General features: G+C 37.7%; 1 protein-coding gene across 10 annotated transcripts in view; it reads left to right on the forward strand.

Annotated features, from left to right (window-relative positions):
- LOC115214926 (brefeldin A-inhibited guanine nucleotide-exchange protein 1) overlaps positions 1 to 25,553 on the forward strand; it is a 201,812-nt gene that overhangs the window by 43,769 nt on the left and 132,490 nt on the right. For all 10 annotated transcript variants that reach the window (XM_036505599.1, XM_036505600.1, XM_036505598.1 and 7 more), the window contains exon 3: positions 16,417 to 16,447. In XM_036505599.1, coding sequence (XP_036361492.1) covers positions 16,417 to 16,447 — 31 coding nt within the window. The remainder of the gene's footprint in view (positions 1 to 16,416; positions 16,448 to 25,553) is intronic.

The following is a 25,553-nucleotide window of genomic DNA, read 5'->3' on the forward strand; positions in this document are numbered from 1 at the left end:
CATCATGATGATCAACCTGTCACTATTCTTTTGACTAGGAGGTAGGACAAACAGTTCTGTCTGGTGACAATAGTGAGTGAAATTGTGCAGAGTGGAAATAACTGAAAGGACTAAATACAAGCACTTTTTTCTTTGGCCAGTTTCACATTGATTTTTTTTTTTCAAGTTCCACTTGAAGAAGGTGGAGGGGTGGAGTGGGAGGTACTGCCCTCCAGTAAATTTGATGAAAGGTGGAAGAGGGTAGCTAGCATGTTTCTGTGCACTGTAGAATGACATTGGGGAGAATGGAACTTATTCTTGGTAGTCAGGATAATCCAAGAGCTGCAACGTTTCTTTGATTTACTCAGTGGTTTTTCTCTTGGAACATTACTCTAGTACCTTATGTATGCAGTCCATTCTATACCACCACCCTTCATTTTATTTCATTTAGTTTCAGGGTAAGTCTCCACACTTGCCTGTCCCTGTAATGACATTACCTGTCCCTGTAATGTTCTTTTAGTCATCACCTTTTTGGCAGCAATAAAGAATTATTATTAATGAATTATTATTACTGTGCTGGTGGCACGTAAAAAGCACCCACTACACTCACGGAGTGGTTGGCGTTAGGAAGGGCATCCAGCCGTAGAAACATTGCCAGATCAGACTGGGCCTGGTGCAGCCTTCTGGCTTCCCAGACTCCAGTTGAACCATCCAACCCATGCTAGCATGGAAAGCAGATGCTAAACAATGATGATGAATTGACAATATATGTATAGTATTTGATAAAGTGATGTCTAATTATATTTTGTTGTTCTGAGTTCAAATCTCACCTGGATCTGATAAAATGCGTACCATTCAATTACTTAGAGTCAAGATAATCCATACCCCGCCACGGACAATTTATGGCTTTGAGCTGTCACATCTTTGTTACAATACTAGGAGATATAAGTTAAAAGAACAATACTTTGCAGCATTTATGTCTCTATTTTTTGAGTGCAAATCCTTTCGAGATCAGTTTTACCTTTCATCCTCGTGGGATTTGACAAAATTAATATCAATGATATTTTTCATTAGGTATGAAAAATATATCATTGCTATTAATGGGTTACAGGTTGCCCATGACTGCAGTAGAGTATTCTTTTTTTTTCTTTCACTTATTTCAATCATTAGACGGAGGTCATGCTAGGGCACCACCTTAAATTTTAGTTGAACAAATCAAGCCCAGGACTTATTTTGTTTTAAGCCTGGTACTTATTTTGTTGGTCTCTTTTACTGAACTGCTAAATGACGAGGACATAAACATACCAACACTGGTTATCAAGTGATGATGGACACACACACACACATACACACACACACACACACACACACACACACACACATGGTGGCCTTTTTTCAGTTTCTGTCTACCAGATCCACTCACAAGGCTTTGGTTGGCCCAAGGCTGTAATAAAAAACACTTACCCAAGGTCCAGTATAGTGGGACTGAACCTAGAATCGTTTGGTTGGGAATCAAGATTCTTACCACATAGTCATGCCTAAATAAAATGTCTTGCACTCCAAGTACAAATTCTATCATAGTTTTGAATTTATTCTTTTAGTCTCTTCAAACCAATAAAATAAATATCAGTCCAGTAAAGGTGACAGTACTGTTGACACTCCCTGTTTGTTATCGATCTACTTTACACCAAACTGCTATCTGGTTTACTGAAGGAGATGGGCAATAATGGTGCTAGTCACATTTTACTTCTCTCTAAGTGGAAATGTTTCTTTACACAGGAAATTGCGGATGTTGTGTGTATGTGTCTGTGTGTCGTGATGTTAATTAACTTGTGTGTGTGTGTGTGTTTGTAGTCTGCTTTTTATCTGTGTGTGTGTGTAAATGCAAGTTGTTTTGTCATAGATGCGCTTATTTCATTCTTACCATATCACCACTGTGTCATTATAGGTTTATATTTGACTATGAACTAATAAAGGTATACGTGTGTGTGTGTGTGTGTGTGTGTATATGGCACGTAAAAAGCAGCCACTACACTCGCGGAGTGGTTGGCGTTAGGAAGGGCATCCAGCCGTAGAAACATTGCCAGATCAGACTGGAGCCTGGTGCTGCCCCTGGCTTCCCAGACCCCGGTCGAACTGTCCAACCTGTGCTAGCGCGGAAAACGGACGTTAAGCGATGATGATGATGATATATATATATATATGTATACATATATATATATGTATATATGGTGGTCTACTGCTTATATTTTGTCTGCATGTAAAACACATGTATACACACACACACATAATAAAAGATCATAAAGAAGTTATCACTCAAAAAAGAATTGTTTACATAAACTTTATGCTATGTATTGAGTACTTTTTATTGTTTTACAAATTGTATCATTTAAATGTGTACGTATGTACGTGTGTATATATTATGTATGCACACATTAATATTAGTCAGCTCGGTAACTGGATAAAATGTGTTTGTACATTTGCCTGTATATAAGTACATTAGCTGTAACAGTGACCCCGGAGCTGTGTATACACACCTGTTGAGTGTTCTATACATTCAGCTGTTAAAGAATGCCAAAAATGCTGCGTGTTTGTATCTACATGGGAGGCAGGTATGGAAGTGAAGACGAGGTTGACAGCCAGAGGATGGTGGTGGAGATAAACACTGGAAAGAGTTTAAGAAGTAGTTGTTCATTTGGGACCTGTTAACTTACTATAGCTGGATAAGTGGAAGCACTAATATTTCTACAAGAGTATCATCTTACTTTGACTTGTTCAAACACTAGCACAACAGAATAGTAAGTCAGGGTCTTTTTGTTTTTTTAATGTTTAGTCAGAAGAGAAGGCTTGTCCATGATAATTTACAGGGTCTGCAAAATTTGTGGGAGAGAGGGAGGAAGAAACCAAATGTCTGCACTTGCAACAGTGGCGGTGATTAAGGGCCAGGTGGTGGTAATAAACCAGGTGATTGATTAAATCTACTATCAAATAACTTCAGTAGAAGAATAAAGTGGTTGAACCAGTCAACACCTCTCACCTACAATGTCTAATTCATATTGTTGTCGCTTAAAATTAATGGCAATTAAAGGAAAACAAGACAGTCTTCTGTTACTTTCCGAAGCCTTTGTGACAGTCTTGAGAAAAATGTGGCACTAGTCATGGCAGATATTGGTGTCATGCAACTGGCAGCCATGCCAGCGACATGTAAAAGCATCTATTACACTCTTGGAGTGGTAGGCGTTAGGGAGAGCATCCAGCTGTAAAAACCATGCCAAATCAGACTGGAGTCTAATGCAGTCCCTCAGCTTGCCAGCCCTGATCAAACCATCCAATCCATACCAGCATGGACGACGAATATTAAAATATTGAAGTGAATTCTGAGAGACAATTTTCTGCAACATAACATAGGCGCAGGAGTGGCTGTGTGGTAAGTAGCTTGCTAACCAACCACATGGTTCCGGGTTCAGTGCCACTGCGTGGCATCTTGGGCAAGTGTCTTCTACTATAGCCTCGGGCCGACCAATGCCTTGTGAGTGGATTTGGGAGACGGAAACTGAAAGATGCCTGTTGTATATATGTGTATATATATATATTTATTTGTGTGTATGTTTGTGTGTCTGTGTTTGTCCCCCTAGCATTGCTTGACAACCGATGCTGGTGTGTTTACGTCCCCGTCACTTAGCGGTTCAGCAAAAGAGACCGATAGAATAAGTACTGGGCTTACAAAGAATAAGTCCCGGGGTCGATTTGCTCGACTAAAGGCGGTGCTCCTGCATGGCCGCAGTCAAATTACTGAAACAAGTAAAAACAAGTATATATCATCATCATTTAACGTTTGTCTTCCATGTTGGAATGGGCTGGACAGTTTGACAGGAGCTGTTCAGCAAGAAAGCTACACCAGGCTCCATTATCTGTTTTGGGCTGGTTTCTGAGGATGGATGTCTTTCTTAATGCCAACCTCTTTACTGTGTGGTACTTTGGGCAAGTGTCTTCTGTTATAGTCCTGGTTCAGTCAAAGCCTTGTGAATGGATTTTGGAGACAGAAACTGAAAGAAGACCATTGTGTGTGTATCTATATAAATGTTTGTGTGTACTTTTGTCTAGACAGTGTGATAGTTGTAAATGAACATCATCAAGTGATGTTTTCATTTCCAGTGTACTGTGAAAATGTGTTTGGCTCTGGTTAGTAACAGGGACATCCAGCTGTAGAAAACTACATCAGTGAGTTCCACCTGACCCAGACAAGCATGGGAAAGTAGACATTAAACCAATGATATATATATATTCTTTTATTCTTTTACTTGTTTCAGTCATTTGACTGTTGGAGCACTGCCTTGAAGGGTTTTAGTCGAACAAATTGACTCCAGGACTTTTTTAAAACCTAGTACTTATTCTACCAGTCTCTTTTGTTGAACTGTTAAGTTACAGGGATGTAAACACACCAACATGCACATAAGTTACACACACACAGACACACACACACATATGCATGTATGTATGATGGGCTTCTTCCAGTTTCTGTTTACCAAATCCGCTCATAAGGCTATAGTAGAAGGTAGTTGCCCAAGGTGCCACACGTGGGACTAAACCCAGAACCATGTGGTTGAGAAGCAAGCATTTTGCCACACCTGCACCTTTATATATACTCTTTTACTTGTTTCAGTCATTTGACTGCAGCCATGCTGGAGCACCGCCTTTAATCGAGCAACTCGACCCCGGGACTTATTCTTTTTTTGCAAGCCCAGTACTTATTCTATCGGTCTCTTTTGCCGAACCGCTAAGTAACGGGGACATAAACACACCAGCATCGGTTGTCAAGCAATGCTAGGGGGACAAACACAGACACAAAAACACACACACACATATATATATATATATACATATATATATACGATGGGCTTCTTTTCAGTTTCCATCTACCAAACCCACTCACAAGGCTTTGGTCGGCCTGAGGCTATAGTAGAAGACACTTGCCCAAGGTGCCACGCAGTGGGACTGAACCCGGAACCATGTGGTTGGTAAAGAAGCTACTTACCACACAGCCACTCCTGCGCCTATATACATACATATACATAAACATTTTTACATTTCAACCATATGTGAATGTGGTCATGCTAGAGCACCACTCTGTGTGTGTGTTTATATAATATCCTAAAGAAATTACTATAATCAATAGCCATGTTAATATGTTATTGATATTCAGTTTAGGCTTTTTGTACCTGTCTTTGGTATTGTTGCGTACCCTTCCCCCAACCCCTCATCCTGATTTCCTGTTCAATCATTGTATTACTACTTTGCGTGTGTATGTGTAACAATCTGTTGAATTGTTGAGTATTTGTATGAATGAGTGTGTGTGTTTGCATCTACATGTATCCACATGTAACTAAATCTTTGAATAAGTAGTGTGTGTATGCTTCTTATTTCTTGGTGTCAGTGTGGAATAAATAGTTTTCTCCTCTTTTTTTTTTTTTTTGTGATAGAAGACTGGTGTACAGTTGCAGGTATTATTTTACTTATTAACACAGTTTGTTTATTACTAAACCATTCAACCATAAGGTTAGAATGAATGCAGTTTTATCGTCTTTGTAGACTGATGCAAGCGAACAGGAGTTGTTGAAAAAACTGGTTATGTTAAAGCTGTAAGGTATTTCATGCACACAAACACACACACACACACACTTTACATCTGGTTTGTTTTTATTCTTGTTTACATAAACTGGATATATAGGTATATATCACTGTCCTATCATTGGAGAATTGGTCTTTAGATTTTCTTTCATTCACATTCTTGGCAACAGTATCTGCTCTTCTTTACCAGTTTCTCTCCTGAGTGAAATGTAATTCTGTTTCATTCTTTTGAATTTTAATGCTAAAATTTGACCATAAAATAAACAATGCATTTGAAAGGGTGTCAACTGCTTTGAATGATTTTTGTGTAAACAATTACTACTAATCAATCATTTTACTATTTATTTTCTGTTTTGCTTTTGTGAGTAAGCAAATATGAACACCTGATTGAGTACCTATTATTGTAATGGGATTGTTGATAACAAGGCTTCCAACCATAAAAACTACAGCAAAAAAGAAATATAAAATACATATACAATAAAGATCAACAGTTTTTCTCTGTTTTGTAGTATTTGTAACAACAAAGGACATCATGATGTGGTATGATACTATGCTGGTGCACACTGGCCCATGCCAGATAGGGGCTAAGAGCTGATTCCTTTAGAACACCTAGTGCAAACTGAAATTATTTAACTGGATACATTACTGACTCTTTCTTTATATCATCATCATCATTTAACGTCCGTTCTCCATGCTAGCATGGGTTGGACGGTTCGACCGGGGATCTGGGAAGCCAGAAGGCTGCACCAGGCTCCAGTCTGATCTGGCAGTGTTTCTACAGCTGGGTGCCCTTCCTAACGCCAACCACTCCATGAGTGTAGTGAGTGCTTTTTACGTGCCACCTGCACAGGTGCCAGGCGAGGCTGGCAACGGCCACAATCGGATTGGTGCATTTTGACAATCTTTCATTTACACACAGCTTTCTTAGCAACACCAGACTCCACTTGTAAATGAGTATCACATAACCATACAATCAATGTCGTACATCATTCATTTCCAATATTCTGTGTAAAGACGTCTGGCCATGGGGAAATATCACCTGACTTGGAAACAGGTGAGGGTTGACAATAGGAAAAGCATCCAAACATAATGAATCTGCCTCAATAAGCTTCCTCTCACTCATACAAACATGGAAGGATGGATGTTATGATGATGATGATGATAATGGTGTGTATGTGTGTGTGAATGTTTGTTTGTTTATGTCTCCGTGTGAATATTTATATTCTATGATATCTTTGTAGGAAACTGCTTGAGCAAAAGCAGTGATGTTTTGTTGGCATTCCCTGTCAATAAATTGGTCCATAGCTTTACACTTTCTAAGTCCTTATAAAAGTCCCTTGCTTAAAAAACAGACAGGGTTAGCAATAGGAAGAGCATCAGTAATAAGTTGTGGTCTAGCATGGGAAAATGGATGTGATACAAACGAACAATATATTTCTTTTACTTGTTTCAGACAGTTATGCTGGGGCAGTGCCTTAAAAGGTTTAATTGAATGAATTGCCCCCAGTACGTATTTTTAAACCTAGTACTTATTCCACTGGTCATTTTTGTCAAACTGCTAAGTTACAGGGGATGTAAACAAACTGACACCAGTTGTCAAGTGGTGAGCTGGCAGGTGGACAAACATAAGCACAAATACACACACATACACCTACATGATGGGCTTCTTTCAATTTATGCCTTCTAGATCCACTCAGAAGGTTTTGGTTGGGCAGAGGCTATTGTAGAAGACTGTTGCCCTTGGTGCTGTGCAATGGGAATGAACCTAAGACCATATAGTTGGGAAGTAAGCTTCTTAACCACATAGCCACAATATTTTTTTTTAAACATAGATTTTTTTTACCTCTAATTTCAACCAAAATGGTATTCTTTTACTTGTTTCAGTCATTTGACTACGGCCATGCTGGAGCACCGCCTTTAATCGAGCAACTCGACCCCAGGACTTATTTTTTGTAAGCCCAGTACTTATTCTATCGATCTCTTTTGCCGATCCGCTAAGTAACGGGGACATAAACACACCAGCATCGGTTGTCAAGCAATGCTAGGAGGACAAACACAGACACAAACATACACACGCATATATATATATATATATATATATATATACATATATACGACAGGCTTCTTTCAGTTTCCGTCTACCAAATCCACTCACAAGGCTTTGGTCGGCCCGAGGCTATAGTAGAAGAAACTTGCCCAAGGTGCCACACAGTGGGACTGAACCCGGAACCATGTGGTTGGTAAACAAGCTACTTACCACACAGCCGGAGAAAGTTCCATTTTTTTTGTAAAACCAACTCATTTACAAACAAGAAAGACTAGAAGTCTTTGTTGTCTGTTCTTTTTAAATTTCTAAAATGTAGGTCAATTTTCTCCAACAAACATTACCATCACAACCACTACTGCTCATGCTGCTACTACTTCTACTAGCCAGTCTTGAGACAGACTACATCTTTCATTGAAATTAGAAGTATCGGTGGTGGTGGGTGGTGTTGTCAAAATGTCTTATTTGACAGCAATCACTTGTTTCAGTTTAGTGTGCAGAAAGAGAAAGTAGTGGAAAGTGAGGGTGTGTTTGTTTGGCAAAATGTCTGTTCTGTTGTAATCTAAGCTGTTCGTTCATTAGTGTGGAATTATGAAGAAACAAGAAAGCTCAAGTTGGGTATATTTAGTTTTAGTGCTGTCTACTTCAAAGAGGTCTTTAAAAATCTTATAAACTGTACACCATGATTTAGAAAGAGTTGCCACATACACACACACTATCATCACATTGCATCCACATTCCATGATAGCATGGAATGGACAGTTTGACAAGGATCTAATGAGTTGAAGGACTGCATTGTGCTCCAGTGTCTGCTTTGGTATGGTTTCTGTGACTGATGCCCTTTCTAAAACCAACCAATGTGTACTGGGTGTTTTCCTTTTTTTTGTCAATAAAACCAAGGAGGGAGGATGTTGCCTCTGTATGTTAGATGGAGGTTAAGGTATGTTTGGAGCAGAGCAAGTTCTTGTTGTAGAAGAGCTACATGGCTGCCCACATTTAGGAGAGAGAGAGAGAGAGAGAGAGAGAGAGAATGAATTAGAAGTATCTCCCAGGAGGTATTGTGGTAAGGTGTTCAGGGGCACCTCAGCTAGCAGGTGCAGTAGTAGGTGGGGAGGGTGGAGGTTTGCAAGAATGTATGGGGGAAAGAGATAGGGGAAATGGAAAGGCATATATATCTGTAAATGTAATATGTGACAATTATTCCGCAGCCATGATAAAACTGCGAATTTTGGATGTAGGGTGCACACGTGCACAAAAAATTCTATATATATGTCTATATATGCACAGGAAAAATGTAGGGTGGAAGGTAGAATACAGAAAAAATGTGTAAAAAATATATGAGCAATAAAACTATAAAACATCTCTATAAATATGTAAAAAATATATAAAAAATATATAAGAAATATAAGTAAAAATTATAGAGAAATAAAAAGGCTGTACATGGACACAATATAGAAAGCAAGTCCTATCTGTAATCTCGTGGGGACCAAAAACATAACAAATATTTAGCCACGTGTAGACATGATCCGGAAAGTTCAGTTCTTGAATTTAGACATGTGGCAGGGTCTAAGCTGCTTTTCTAGATGAGCCATCTTTCCATATCACAAAGACTGCACTTTCCCCTGCCGATGGTGTAGGGCTTACACTTGGCTAAGATCTTCCAATGTATGTTGTAACTGACACCTTTATCTTTTAATGACTGGATAATTTGGTCGTTTTCCATTTATCCCAGTGCCTGAAGCTCAAGGTGTGATTATTGAACCTGTCCTTGAAATTACCCTCTGTAAAGCCCAAGTATTTCTTTGGGGCAAGAGGGAAGAGATAGGGGAAGTAGGAGGATATATATATATATATATATATACATATATATATATATATATACATATATATATATATACATACTAGCAGTATCGCCCGGCGTTGCTCAGGTTTGTAAGGGAAATAACTATAAAGCATTTTTAGAGAGTTATAGCCAAAAAATAGCAAAAAAATGGAAAAAAATGATGGTAAATTTTTTTTGAGAGTGAAAAAAGGTGGAGTTGCGTCCCCTAGACAGTTTGCGGTTTGTGTTTCTGATTCTCGACCCCATGTCGAATTTATCGATTTTTTTCAGAACTGGGGGAACTTTTCAAAATTTTCGCTACGTTAGTTTTGAATTATGACATTGGGCTATGTGTGTGTCAAGTTTCATCAGAATCGGTTGAAAGCCGTGGTCAGGGTGAGGGTACAAGCAAACAGACACACAGAAACACGCACAGACAAACTGCCGTTTATATAGAGAGAGATATATATCCAGGCTTTCAGTATAATGCTGTTTATGAATGTTTTATTTGTTTCAGTCATTGGACTGCAGGCATACTTGGACATTGGCTTGAAGGATTTTAGCTGCACAAATCAATTCCAGCACTTATTCTTTAAGTCTAGTACTTACTTTTCAGTCTCTTTTGCTGAACTGCTCTGTTACAGGGACATAAATAAACCAACACTGGTTGTCAAGATTGCACACACACACACACACACACATACATATGATGTGCTTTCACACAGTTACTGCATACCATATTCATGCACAAAGCATTGGTCGGCAACAAGCTATAGAAGATAGTTGCCCAAGATGCTGCACAGTGGGACTGAAGCCAAAACTGTGGTTGCAAAGCAAACTTCTTAACCACAGTCAAGTTCATATCTATCTGTTTAGTAAGCATGCCTATCTGCCAAGTTAGGCCCCATGACAAAACCATGCAGTGGATGTGTGTGTGTGTGGAGGAAGCATCTTGAATTAAAGATTGAAGCAAGTAACTAGTTTTGTTTCTCCTTAACCCTTTTGTTACTGTATTTATTTTGAGATGCTCTGTGTTTCTTTCAATTATTTTAAATATAACAAAGAATTTAGTAAAATAACTTAGTTATCATTAAGTTAGTGTTAGGAACATAAATTGTAACTAAGGAATATTTTAATTTAAAACTTATGAAAACAAGACATTTTACCACAGAGCCAGGGCCGGTTTTGGCCGGGTTAGTAACAAAAGGGTTAAAGACTTAAGAATTGCAAACCTCTGTCTCTGAAGCTGTTGCTGTTAAACAGTGTAAACAGAAGAACCTCTGATAAGAAAGGCAAACGAAATTATAACAAGCATAATTTCATTTATATAATTGTACAAGGTTGACAGCTGGTAATTAATAACTATAATATCACTGCAGTGTGGTTGTGAATGAATATGTTTATGGTGTTACTGACATTCTACCTCAGGGCCTAATTTCATGAGACTAAATACGCTTGATATGACTCCATATATATGTGTGCATGTATGTATGTATATATATATATATATATATATATATAGTTAATCCAAACATGAACAAAGAGAAAACACAACGTGAGGATGTGGAACAAGTATAGTGTTATTGGACGCTCAGGAAAGGAAAGAAAGGAGGAGGATTTAATGTTTCGAGCGGAGCTCTTTGTCAGAAACATAGAAAAAGGAAAGGTCCAAGGAAGGGAAGACGGAGAAAGAAAATTGCCAACGGTACACGCACAGTTGCATATTGAATGTATATATATATACATTCAAAGTGTGACCGCGTATGTACCGTTGGCGATTTTTTTTCCTCTGTCTTCCCTTCTCTGGATCTTTCCTTCTATGTTTCCGACGAAGAGCTCTGCTCGAAACGTTAAACCCTCCTTCTTCCCTTCCTTCCTGAGTGCCCAATAATACTATATTTGTTCCACGTCCTCGCGTTGTTGTGTTTTCATGTTTGGATTAACTATATATATATATTTATTTATAAACACACACACACACACACGTGTGTGTGTGTGTGTGTGTATGTATGTGTGTGTGTATATACTGAACTCTTTTGTCACAAATGACAAATGAGGTTTCTGCAGTTTCTTAGCTCAACAAACTGCACAGATGTTTTGGTTATTTCCTTATTGTGATCAAGTGTTTATTATATATATTAGCTCACTCCTATCATTGCCTGTACAGGTGCGTGGTATGTCACACCTTGCACATCAGTCCTTGCAGAGCAATATGAAATGAAGTGTTTTGCTCAAGGACACAAGGCTCTGCACAATCTGGGAATTGAAGCCATGACCTTGCAATTGTGAGTGCAGTCCTCTAACCAGTATAACCACTAAGTGACAGCATAGCCGTGTGGTAAGAAGCTTGCTTCCCAACCACATGGTTCTGGGTTAAGTTGCATGGCCACAGTTAAATGACTGAAACAAGTAAGGACTTAAAACTGAGAGTAGAATGAAATTTCAACATTCATGATGGTTTTGCCTTCAAGTTTCACCTGATGGCTTATTCAACCAATTTGGCTAAATGGTCTCCAGGGAAATTTTAACCTCCTTGTCAAGATAAATCTCTCTCTCTCATATATCTTTATATATAAAAGTCAAGTTGTGTGTCTGTCTACTCCGATTTAGATTCCTAACTACTCCCACATTTTGCGGTGCAGTTTAACCAAAACTGGGTATCTTATAGTCTTGATTCATATCGAGCCCTTCTGGGTATTAGCGCGCGTCTACGATGAGTCTACGATTTCAAAAATAATTTACCATCATTTTTTTCCATTTTAATGCATTTCTTTCGCTATCATATAAGGGAAGTAACTCTCTAAAAATGTCTACGATGAGTCAACGATTTAAAAAAAAATTTACCATTTTTTTCCATTTTTAATGCATTTTTTTTGCTATTTTTTGGCTATAACTCTCTAAAAATACTTATATAGTTATTTCCCTTACAAACCCGAGCAACGCCGGGCGATACTGCTAGTATATATATATGCACATACATATAGAGAAAGAGAGAGAGAGCATATGCTGGTGATCTGTACTAGAATTGTACTGTGTGTGTGTGTGTTTCTCAAAACTGAACACCAACCACATGAAGCCATTGAAGCTAATCATTAACTGCAATTGCTTCACAAATTCTGAATATCAGACAAAAGCTAAGGGCTTTGTCCTCGTATTTCATTGGGACTTGAAAAAGAAAATGTCATTACATTGACCTAATTTCATTCATATATTGTCATTAATTTCATAATGCAGTTGTGCATTATCTACACTCTTTATCAATTACTGAAGTTAGTTTATGGATCCAAGGACCATGACGTGCAGGAAGGAAGCCTGGCAAACCTAGACAGAGCCTGGTATTTAACTCTAGTTTTTGCAAAGTTGATGTGGGACCCCTTCCCCCCATAACATTCTAAACAAGATCCTAGTCTGTTGTGGCTTGTTTTCCTCTTATTCTATAGTCTGTTGCTGGCAGTTACGCATAAAGCAACCTACAAAGAGATTCAGTGGAATAGTGGTTGTTGTTTTGAACTAGTAACTCAAGGGCATTTAGTCTAGTTAATCGATAATCTGACCATTTGGTCTTTTTATCTCTCGTTAAATCCTTGTATGTAGCCTACAAACACGTATCAAATGTCTGTTCTGTAACATCTGAACATGCAGGTCATTATCATAATCATCTTTAAAATGTCTATGTTCCATGCAGGCATAGGTTGGGTCATTTGACAGGATTCAATGATTCTGAGGACTGCATCATGCTCCAGTGTTTTCTTAGGCATAATTTCTATTTCTGGATGCCTTTCCTAATGCCACTTTATAAAGTGTATTTAGATGCTTTTTTTTCTTCCGTTTCTTGGTATCAGCAGGTGACATCTCAAAATTATTTTATAGAATCATGGCTTCTCATTTATAGAATCATGAGAAGACTCAGCAAGCGCAAGTGAGACCATAACCTTGTGGACTATGCCAGGGGTGTAACCAGTCCACTTATGTGTGCCTTTCCTTCATTGGACACTAAACTCTGCCTGTGAAGACTTGTTGAGGCAAGTGAAATCGAAATCAAATTCAATGACTGGCATCCGTGCTAGTGGAGTGCTAAGAGTACCATACAAGTGAGATTATGGCCAGAGCAACAAGCTGTCCTCCATGCCGATGGCACATTAAAAACACCATTTGAGCGTGATGGTTACCTGCGTTGCCTTACTAGCACTTGTGCTGGTGGCGTGTGAAAAACATTCCAGCGAAGTCGCTGCCAGTGCCGCTGGACTGGCTCCTGTGCAGGTGGCACATAAAAAGCACCATTTGAGCGTGGCCGTTGCCAGTACTGCCTGATTGGCCCTAGTGCCGGTGGCACGTAAAAGCATCTACTACACTCTGAGTGGTTGGCATTAGGAAGGGCATCAAGCAGTAGAAACTCTGCCAGATCAGATTGGAGTCTGGTGCAGCCATCTGGTTCACTGGACCTCAGTTAAATTGTCCAACCCTTGCTAGCATGGAAAGCGGATGTTAAACGATGATGATGATGGCTTAGCTCTCAACTGATAAATATACACGCATGTAGCTGGGATGGATGATTAGGGATAAAATGAGTTGTATGGAGTTGACATTCTAGATGGTACCAACTGGCAACTCTGAATGAATTTTGTGATAATTTCTGCAAATCAGGAATGGTTAGAACTATTTCTGTTGGCTTTCTCAAGAAAGGAAAAAAAAAAAATTTTTTCTTGCCTGTTTGAATAAAATTCTATTCAATGAAGCCAGTGAAATTAGCAAATTTCAAGTTAGAAAATTCATTAGTAGAAGATATTGTCTGGAAAAGTTGTGTACCAGCACTGAAAATAACTTGGACTGTGTTGCTTTCAGGAAAATACTGCAGCCTGCAGAGGTGTTTGGAAGTAAATGTTTGAAATAGTTGTACTTTTAATTGAGAATTCTTTATGGAATGAGTGAGTGGGGAAGAGGTTGAGATGTTTTAATTTTGATTCAGAGGTTATTTTTATACACATTGAAGCTAAAGGTTAACAATAGCTGCTGGTTACAGTTAATACATTTGATCTATTCAAGGAAGCCCCCCCCCTCACTAGTTGTTTATTAGAGGAAGTGGTTAGAGCTTAAAAATCAACAACATACACTATATATATATATATATATATATATATATATATATATATATATATATATATATATATGGTGGTGCCCCAGCATGGCCACAGCTTGTGAGCTGAAACTAGATAAATAAATAAAATATATATATATATATATATATATATATATATATATATATATATATATATACTCTCTCTTTTACTCTTTTACTTGTTTCAGTCATTTGACTGTGGCCATGCTGGAGCACCACCTTTAATCGAGCAACTCGACCCCAGGACTTATTCTTTTGTAAGCCCAGTACTTGTTCTATCAGTCTCTTTTGCCGAACCGCTAAGTAACGGGGACATAAACACACCAGCATCGGTTGTCAAGCAATTCTAGGGGGACAAACACACACACACAAACACACACACACATATATATATTTGACAGGCTTCTTTCAGTTTCCGTCTACCAAATCCACTCACAAGGGTTTGGTTGGCCCGAGGCTATAGTAGAAGACACTTGCCCAAGGTGCCACGCAGTGGGACTGAACCCGGAACCATGTGGTTGGTAAACAAGCTACTTACCACACAGCCACTCCTGTGCCTTATATATATATATATATATATAATATATATATATATATATATGATATCATAGTAATGGTAGAATGTCTGCCCTGTTTTCGGAAGATGTGGGTTTGAGTCTTATGGTCAGCCCTCAACTTTTCTATCCAATGGTTTTTTTTTTAAATTTCAACCCAATATTTATATGCTGTTATTTACAGCATTATCTGCTTTGAGATTTCCTGTTACACACACACACACACACACACACACACACACACACACACTGTGGCTGCTTTCTCATATACAAGGAAAGCTATTGCTAGAAAGAATCATTGAAATGAGTAATTGATAATGCAATATGAGTCGTTCTTCTGTTGGGAGTTTGCTATTCATCTGGAACCTCCTTTCTGACTTTACTATGGTGGGTGGGTCTGATTAGAGCCAAGCTGCAGACACCATTCACTCCTGATATTAAGAACATACAAGGTGCAGGAGTGGCTGTGTGGTAAGTAGCTTGCTTACCAACCACATGGTTCCGGGTTCCGTTCCACTGCGTGGCACCTTGGGCAAGTGTCTTCTACTATAGCCTCGGGCCGACCAAAGCCTTGAGTGGATTTGGTAGATGGAAACTGAAAGAAGCTCATCGTATATATGTATATATATATATGTTTGTGTGTCTGTGTTTGTCCCCCTAGCATTGCTTGACAACCGATGCTGGTGTGTTTATGTCCCCGTCACTTAGTGGTTTGGCAAAAGAGACCGATAAATAAGTACTGGGCTTACAAAGAATAAGTGCCATGGTTGACTTGCTCAACTAAAGGCGGTGCTCCAGCATGGCCGCAGTCAAATGACTGAAACAAGTAAAAGAGTAAAAGAGAAACATACAAAGCCAGCAACTGTGAAAAAGACGACTACCTCAAAATGTTAGAAACTTTGAGAAGGATTCTATATTAAAATGTCTGCTTTCTTCTAAGTAATATTTTGTCAGATGGAGAGCTGACTGGCATAAGTACAGCTTTAATTACTTCAGTAATTAAATAAATGATTAAATAATTATTTAGTTCCATACAAGTCATTTCATTACTCTTACTCATTATCTTCTCATATCGTTTTGATAATTACAAAATATGTTGCAGAGTTGCTAGAATTCTTTGAATATTCCTGAATTCAGCTGCTAATTTGATGTCAAAGGCATTAACATTTCATTAATGTTTCTTATATTTAGAAAATTAACATTTTAATTATTAATGTTAAATATTTTGTGTATTCTTTGTTAATTTAATTTTTTTGTTTTTTGTTTTTTGCAGAGGAATTAAAAAATGACAACAAAAGTAAAGGGTATGTTTTAATTTTTTTTAAATTTCTGTATTTTATGTTTTATTTTGTGTGTATTTTTAATGTTTTACATATATATTTGCATATGTATGTATCTGTAGAAAGCAGAAAGGGGGTTGATCATTAGATTACCTATTGGAACACCACCTATTTTTACTAAATTGCAGTTTAATAAATTGTGTGTGTGTGTGTGTATGTATATATATATATATATATAATCTTTTATGTTTCAATCATTAGACTGAGGCCATACTGGGGCACCACCTTTGGTCAGTCGAAGGTTGTAGTAGAAGACACTTGCCCAAGGTGCTACACAATGGGACTGAACTCAGGGCCATGTGGTTAAGAGGAAGCTTCTTACCACACAGCCACATCTTTGTATATATTAATTTTTGTAACTGCTGGTGTAATGTAACTGGGACCCATGCTGGTGGTATGTGAAAGCACCTATGCTGGTGGCACGTAAATAGCACCCATTACACTTTTAGATTGGTTGGCATTAGGAAGGGCATCTAGCTGTAGGAACCATGCCAAATCAGACTGGAACTTGGTGCGGCTCTCTGGCTTACCAGCTCCAGTCAAACCATCAAGCATGGAAAGCAGACTAAATGATGCTGATTTATATATATATATATATATATATAAATCAGCATCATTTAGTCTGCTTTCCATGCTTGATGGTTTGACTAGAGCTGGTAAGCCAGAGAGCCGCACCAAGTTCCAGTCTGATTTGGCATGGTTCCTACAGCTAGATGCCCTCCTAATGCCAACCAATCTAAAAGTGTAATGGGTGCTATTTACGTGCCACCAGATTTATATATATATATATATATAAATCAGCATCATTTAGTCTGCTTTCCATGCTTGATGGTTTGACTGGAGCTGGTAAGCCAGAGAGCCGCATATATATATATATATATATATATATAACTCGTGCTGGTGGCACATAAAAAGCACCATCCGATCGTGGCCATTTGCCAGCCTCACCTGGCACCTGTGCCGGTGGCACGTAAAAAGTACCCACTACACTCACGGAGTGGTTGGCGTTAGGAAGGGCATCCAGCCATAGAATCATTGCCAGATCAGACTGGGCCTGGTGCAGCCTTCTGGCTTCCCAGACCCCAGTTTGAACCGTCCAACCCATGCTAGCATGGAAAGCGGACGCTAAACAATGATGATGATGATTATATATATATATATATATATATATATAGGTAAACAGTAAAAATATTACAGACATGGACAAGAACATGAAACACCACAGGAAGACCAAGAACCACAGGACGGGACATTCGAAGCCCTCAGTCATCAGTCAAGAACCAGATCATCTTAGCAATTTCGGCTGATTAATCTTGAGATTGCTCCGATATGGCCAGCCCGCCAAGGGAAATCTAAGCCAAGCGCATTAGATCCCCTGGAAGAAAGCTTCGAATGTATACAACACGAGGACGGAAACGAACGAAGTACACGAACAAAATACAGAATACGTGACACCAATAAGAATACAAAAACGTAAAAACAATAACGGTAAAAATAAAATAAACAACAAAACAAACCAGGACGTAGGACAAGGGTCTTTCGACAGGACGAGTTGAGTATGGGGCTGGCTTGTGAAGTTGTGCCTAATGGCCGGGGGAGACGAACAAATACATATATATAAATTTTGTTTACCATTTATTGTGAAAGATAATAGAAATTTCAAATAATGGTTGTAATAGTTGAACAAACACTCAAATGTTGTAATAGCCAATCTCTCATGTTCCAGGAACAGTCTTGTTTTTGTTTTCCGTAATTGTTTCTCCACACTAGTATGGTTTATTTGTTAAAGCAAATTATTTTCTTTTTTTTAACACCCTAATGCTTTTTTGTATTTCTAATCTCTCAACTATGAAATAGTAGTGGAACCTGTTTTTTTAATGTCATCCAAAACAAAACCAAAGCAGGCAGAACCATGAGCCTCACTTAATTGCATTATTATTATTATTATCATTATTATTATTATTAAGGTGGTGAGCTGGCAGAATTGTTAGCACACCAGGCGAGATGCTTAGCTGTATTTTGTCTGTCTTTACGTTCTGAGTTCAAATTCCGCCTAAGCTGACTTTGCCTTTCATCCTTTCAGGGTTGATGAAAAAAAGTACCAGTGAAATAATGGGGTCAATGTAATCAGCTATCCCCCTTCCTCAAAATTTCAGGTTTTGTGCCTATTGTAGAAAGGATTATTATTATTATTATTACACTATATTGGTGTTCTAGTAATGATAGCAAGTTGTTATTTTTTACCACAAAGTATTTTTTTTTGTGCACCTTATACTTTGGATTTGCATGTTGCAGAGTATTGTCAAAGCTCTCCCAACTAGTTACCTGCTGTTTAGATTCTCATCTATTTATTTGATATTATTCTTTTAATTACCCACTTCCATACTTTCAAAGACTATGTCTCTTTGCTTTCATGGTTCTATCAACTCTATTATTATTCTATCACTTTGTTTCTATCCAGCCTTGCTCGAACCTTGCTCCACAGATCTCATCTGTAGCCTGCATCAGATTGTCTTATAAAAACTGACAATTGTGTTCTGTGCTATAAATCTCTAATTCCGTCTATTTTATGACACATCTATTTGCTAACTAATATTTCTTTGAATCTGTGTGACCTAGTGCTATTTCAGCTGTAATAGCTTCCTTAACCAGATTGTCTTTGGGTCCAACTACCTCTTAAACTGATTACTAGTCTGTGTGTCTGTGTTGAGTGATGCATTCTTCTCTTGAAAAAAAAAAAAACATTAGTATTCAGAATGTTGTTTTTTTGTTTGTTTCACAGTGAGTATGAAGTTTATCTAACATATGTTGAGTGATGGGTGCTCAGGTGGCTGGTTGGTTTCCTGAGGTTAATGTTGCAAAAATGGCTAGGTCATTTGCATTACAGAGCCTTCAGAGCTTTGACCCTTCTTCATTCCAGGTTACATAACAATATTTTCCTTGTACATCCAGATAGACATCACGGTGTTAACCTAGTGTGTCTGTTAAAGTCACAAATCCAAATCAGTGATTAATGCTATTACTGCATTGTGTTCTTGAAGTAGTTTGCTCGAGGAGCTCATAGAAATGTACCTTTTACTCATCTGTCTGTCATCTGTCTGTCCTGATTGTGTTTCATATGTCAAAGTCACCATTGCTGGCTGTTCCCAATGACTAGTCTTACCCTTTAGTATTCAGATTATTCTGTAAAATGTAAAGCTTATGTATTCACACCATGTAAAATTAATCTTGCATCATTTCATGGCTTTGAGATTTCAATGATGTGATTGTTTATTTTTAAAATGACACAATAAGGTAGCTATGAATGACTATATCTGACTAGTTTGAACATAAAACAGGTAGAATATTTTGGCCGGATATGGCCGGTTTAAACACTAAAGGGTTAAACTTGATTTATTCTATTACTCTTTCTAAATTACTTTACCTATTTCTGAGTTGTGGTATTGTAAGCAGTAGCAGGGCTGGAGTTGGTGACCATGGTATTAGTAATGTAACCTCATACCTACTGGGATTACAAAATTGTCTTTATTGGTGATTAACCTCAGATTGAATTTGTTTAAATGGGCTTTCATTATAGAGGTAGAAATTGAATATTTAGGAGCTCCACAAGTTCTGTACTCCACAGTCTGTTTTTGACTACAAATGCAGCACAGCACTATTGATAAGATCTGAATAATGGGTGCAGGAGTGGCTGTGTGGTAAGTAGCTTGTTTACCAACCACATGGTTCCGGGTTTAGTTCCACTGCATGGCACCTTGGGCAAGTGTCTTCTACTATAGCCTTGGGCCGACCAAAGCCTTGTGAGTGGATTTGGTAGATGGAAACTGAAAGAAGCCCGTCGTATATATGTATATATATATGCATGTGTGTGTTTGTCCCCCTAGCTTTGCTTGACAACCGATGCTGGTGTGTTTATGTCCCCCGTTACTTAGCGGTTCGGCAAAAGAGACCGATAGAATAAGTACTGGGCTTACAAAAGAATAAGTCCCGGGGTCGAGTTGCTCGATTAAAGGCGGTGCTCCAGCATGGCCGCAGTCAAATGACAAACGAGTAAAAGAGTAATGAGGCTCTCAGTCAATGATGTGAAATCACAGTGACTTCACCAGAGGCTAGCCTAATTCAAAGTATTATATAGTGGAAGGTATTGGAATACTGTAACAGCAGAGTGTTGGAGTAAATGTATGGCAGTATTTAGGATTAAGGTTGTTGTACAACAAAAACAGTACAGTTGATTCATCAAAAATCAACATGTATTAAACTAAAAATATAAATGTTCTGAAACTAATATTAAGTAGTATTTTCAAAAGATTTTATGAAAAAAGTGTGTATAAATGCATTTAAAACAACACTTTTAAATGCCAATAAATATAGATTTAGCTTGATAAAATACCTAAATATCTGAAATGAAATTTTGTTAATAAGATTATAAATTTTAGGACTATTAGTTTTTTTTTTTTTTAGAGGTGATATTTACATCCATGTTTTAACAGAACTGATCTCTGGTTTTCATTAAGTGTTGTATTCTGTTGCATATTACTGGATTCAAATCAGGAGCCCTTGTTTGTGAACTAAGAGTTTAGTTTAAGCATCTAGTGGTTAATAAAATCATTCCGTATACTCTTCATACCACCAACTACTTTAGAGTCAGAACTGTAGAATGATTGGTGATAGGAAGGGCATCCAGCTTTAAAAATCATACCAGGAAAAGAATGAAAAAACAGATGTCTATTCTGCAAGCTGTAGGACTGGTAACCTACCCAAGAGACCAGTAACTCTGAATTAAAAGAAGAAAATTATACAGAGTAGAGAAGATTCTTTTGTCTTGTTACAGACGATCTCTCTTGTGTCAGTGGCATGATATACATCCAGACTATGTCAAGTTGCTGTAAGACTTGTCCAACCCATACCAAATATTGGAAATTCAATATTTGAACAGCTAGATATGAACTTGGAGTTATTCTCAAATTAAGGAGTGAAGATGGGGTTAGACAAGGTATCTGACTTTGAATTGGAAGATTGTGTGTTTGAGTTTCATTGTGGTTGCAAATAATGCTTCTTTTATGAGTGCAGGCTTGGCTGTGTAGTTAGAAGTTTGCTTCCCACCTGCATTGTCTTGGGGTTCAGTACCACTGCATGACACTTTGGAAGTACCTTCTAATAGCCTCAAGCCAACCAGAGCCTTGTGAATGAATTTTGAAGAGGGGAACTGGGAGAAGCCTGCAAGTCCAGGGTGTTAATTTGTTTCACTAAACCCTTCAAACTAGCACCCCAGCATAATTACAGTTCAATAACTGAAACAAGTTAAGATCTTGCATTAAATTAAAATAAAAATGATTCATTACAGATGGCCATATGTTTCACTCTGTATAAGTTTATCAAATGAATTTAATATATATTTTACTTGTTGCTTGATTACAACTTCAACCATATTTTGTTTCATCCTGTCCTATTCTTACATGGTGTGGAGTTCAGATATCATTTCCTTACAAAATCATACTTAAAACAGTTGTTGTAGAACAGAATTCTGAATCTGTAGGACTGTTTGATTGTGTTGTACGTGAATATTAAGTTTAGAAACAGGGGACAGCTGTTCCTTTTTCGGTTCCATATTGATTTCTCACATTGGCACAATGTCACAAATTTGCAGTTGATTATAGTTGATGGAATCAACCTTGCTTTACTACTGATGCTTTGTCAGCTTTGGGAGATGGAACGATAGAATCATTGTTCCCAGAATTTCATTTTGAAATGTAAATGGATATGGATAAATAACAGAATGATCAGTACTTTCCCAGCCATTTCTGGGAAACATGGAAATCCTGTGTTTGTGAGGGTTAGTTTCATTTATAAAAAAAGAGCAATTTAAGATAACTTGCTCTCTTGTTCTGTGATATTAGATAAAGCATGGAATCAGATTTTGCCTAGGTTTATATATAAGATATATAAGCTTATAAATTACTGGTACAAATAGAAGGAAAATAGCTGCTCATACTTGCAACTTGCTAGTAACACTGCACTATCAGTGTAGAGAGACAGCAGCACTGACTATCACTGTAGAAACTTTCTGCTCCATTTGCGACTGAAGTAACAATCAAATAAATTTGTACTCCTGTGACCTGTTCACTTTCACAATTCTGCTGCATTCCAGTGACTGGTTTGTAGAGGTACAATGAAATCTTTTGACACTTTATAATGTATACTATTAAGAAATGAAAGGAATCTCAGTTGTTTTTGCTTTTCAAATGGTTAGCATGATTTCCTCTATGTAATTCTTTTAGCGTCAACACACACTCTCAGAATAAGTTCCTTGCCAAGCAACTACAGCTCCAAAATCACATTCTTTGTTTCTTTCTTACATGCGAAAACTACACAGCCACAGCGCAGGTGTAGCTTTGTGAATAAGAAGTTTGCTTACCAACCATGTGGTCTCTGGTTCGGTCCCACTGCATGGCACCTTAGGCATGTGTTTTCTACAAAATCCCCAGGCCAACCAAAGCCTTGTAACAGGACTTGATAGATGGAAACTGAAAGAAGCCCATCATGTGTATATATGTACCTATGTTTATGTGCATGTACATATACCCTTGTCTTGACTTTGTGATGATTGTGGGCATCAACAAGCAACATTGCTTGTTTCCAGTCTTCCATGGAAAACATGCCTGGCCATGAGTAAAGATTACCTTACTGGGAATCAGGTGAGGGTTGGTGACAGAAAGGGCATTTGGCCATAGAAAATCTGCCTTGGCAAATTCTGTCTGACCCGTGCAAGCATAGAAAAGCGGTTGTTTTAGAATGATGATGATATGAGGACTTCTCTCTAATGCTGCTAATAGAGATTAGGCTAATGTCACGTTTCCATTGGAAGATATCTGTATTACATGCCTCTTCATGGTGTATTTATCTTGTGCAAGTAGGATTCCACTATCAAGATAACATAGACACCAACCTATTGATTTTCAGTTAACAATAATGCTTTCTCCATTGATTCAGTTAGGGAGGGAAGTCAGTCAGGCTGACAAACATTATGTTGGCATTATAAGGCCAGTCAGTAAAATCAGTTGGCTTGTGAAAGGTCTTCATTGGAATAAAACGTTTGAGATCCCCACTACACCAAAATCCAGTGTTGCATGCCATGATATAAAGTGAGGACTAAGGTCTAATCCTTTTGATACCAACCTGCCTGAAACAGCTTGTCGTTCTATGATACAAAATTCATCTTAAGATAAAATATTCAATCAAAATTTTGTGTTAATTTAGGTTTCAAACACCAGGTGAATAATGAAGTTATTTCACTAAGTCCTTCATTATTTTAAAAATTAATTGAAGTAAAGGCGAAATATAGTAGCAAAAGGGTTAAGACCAGTTCCTTAAGCAGAGAAAAACAGTCTCATGGTTATTTTGAAGAAAAATATATTGTGATGGATATTTTAAAAAATATATGAGAATTCAGTTAACATCTGAGACATTCAACACACCTCTTCATATTCCTAAGTGTAGGCATGGTTGTGTGGTAAAAACTCACTTTGAAACCACATGGTTTTGGGTTCAGTCCTACTGTGCAGCACCTTGAGAAAATGTCATCTATAACCTGGGGCTGACCAATACCTTGGAAGTAAATTGGGTTGACAGAAACTGTATGGAAGCCTGTCACATAAATACACGTGTATGTGTTCTGTGCATGTCTTTATATCTCTCTTTACCCCACTACCACTGCTTGACAACTGGTGTTGTTTGTTTATGTCCCCATAACTTAGCAGTTCAACAAAAGAAGAGATAAATATTAGATTAAAAAAATGTACTTGGGTCAATTTATTCCACTAAAACCCTTTTAAGGGCTGCAGTTAACTGACTGAAACAAGTAAGCGATAAAAGGTATTCTTTCAGAAATTTTCTTTTATAAATTAAAAACTCTACTTTTTTTTTAATTTATTCTATCACATTTATCAGCAATTAGAAATAATCTGATAGTCTGTTAGAGATTATCTGTTTGGATAATCTGATAGGATTGTTTGAGAGGCAGCTCTAGAAAGACGTCGCAAGTGATGGGGCACAGATCTCAATGTTATGCTTCACAGACAAAATAAAAAGTTTGAGACAAATAATGACCTGTTAAAAAAAATATATCCAATTAAAATTAAATTTAAAATGAACCAATGTATGAGTTTCTACATGGCTACACAAGCTGTTAGAATTAGCAGCCTAATCTCTGAAATTACACTCTATCACCTCTAAAATTAAATGACGGACATATTGGATAATGTAGTTTGCAATAAATTATGCGTGGAAAGTCAGTGTGGTCATACCTAGAATGTCTTTGATTATAGTTCTACTCAGTCAAGGCTGACTGGGAGCTAAACATACCACTATCATCACCACTCAACTAACATGTCCATATTCCATACACTCATATCCTGTACAAATCTTAAGCCAATGAGAGAGCTGCTTCATAGTTGCTGAACCTGTTAAAAAATAAGTCAAATCTCTTATATAACAGGCTACCAATTTTTTTTTTAAAGTCCTTGGGCATCCATATAAGATTTTCTTGTTAGAATTATCTGCAATAAACTAGTTATACTTTTATAAAACAGAATATTTTAACAATTTCTTTTTATACAATTTCTAATAATATTTAATTCTAAAAATATAATGATTTTTTTTAAACATTGTATGGCTAGGAGGGTCCATTCGAGTAAAATAGGAATGAAAAGGGTTCAAAGATAAAAAAATGGTTGAGAAATACTGCTCTATAATGTTTCAGTTACATAGCAGTGATAAAGTGTGGTTCAGTGCTGTGGGATGAAACCCAGAATTATATGATTGCAAAGTTGACTTCTTAAACATGTCTCTACTTGTGTGTATCATCATCATCTTACGTCCATTTTCCATGCTAGCATGGGTTGGACGATTCGACCGGGGTCTGGTAAGCCATGGAGGCTGCACCAGGCTCTAGTCTGATTTGGAAGTGTTTCTACAGCTGGACGCCAACCACTCCATGAGTGTAGTGGGTGTTTTTTACGTGCCACCGGCACAGGGGCCAGGGAAGGCTGGCAAACGACCACGATCGGTTGGT

This window comes from Octopus sinensis, linkage group LG8 (assembly GCF_006345805.1).
Source record: "Octopus sinensis linkage group LG8, ASM634580v1, whole genome shotgun sequence".
NCBI lineage: Eukaryota > Metazoa > Mollusca > Cephalopoda > Octopoda > Octopodidae > Octopus > Octopus sinensis.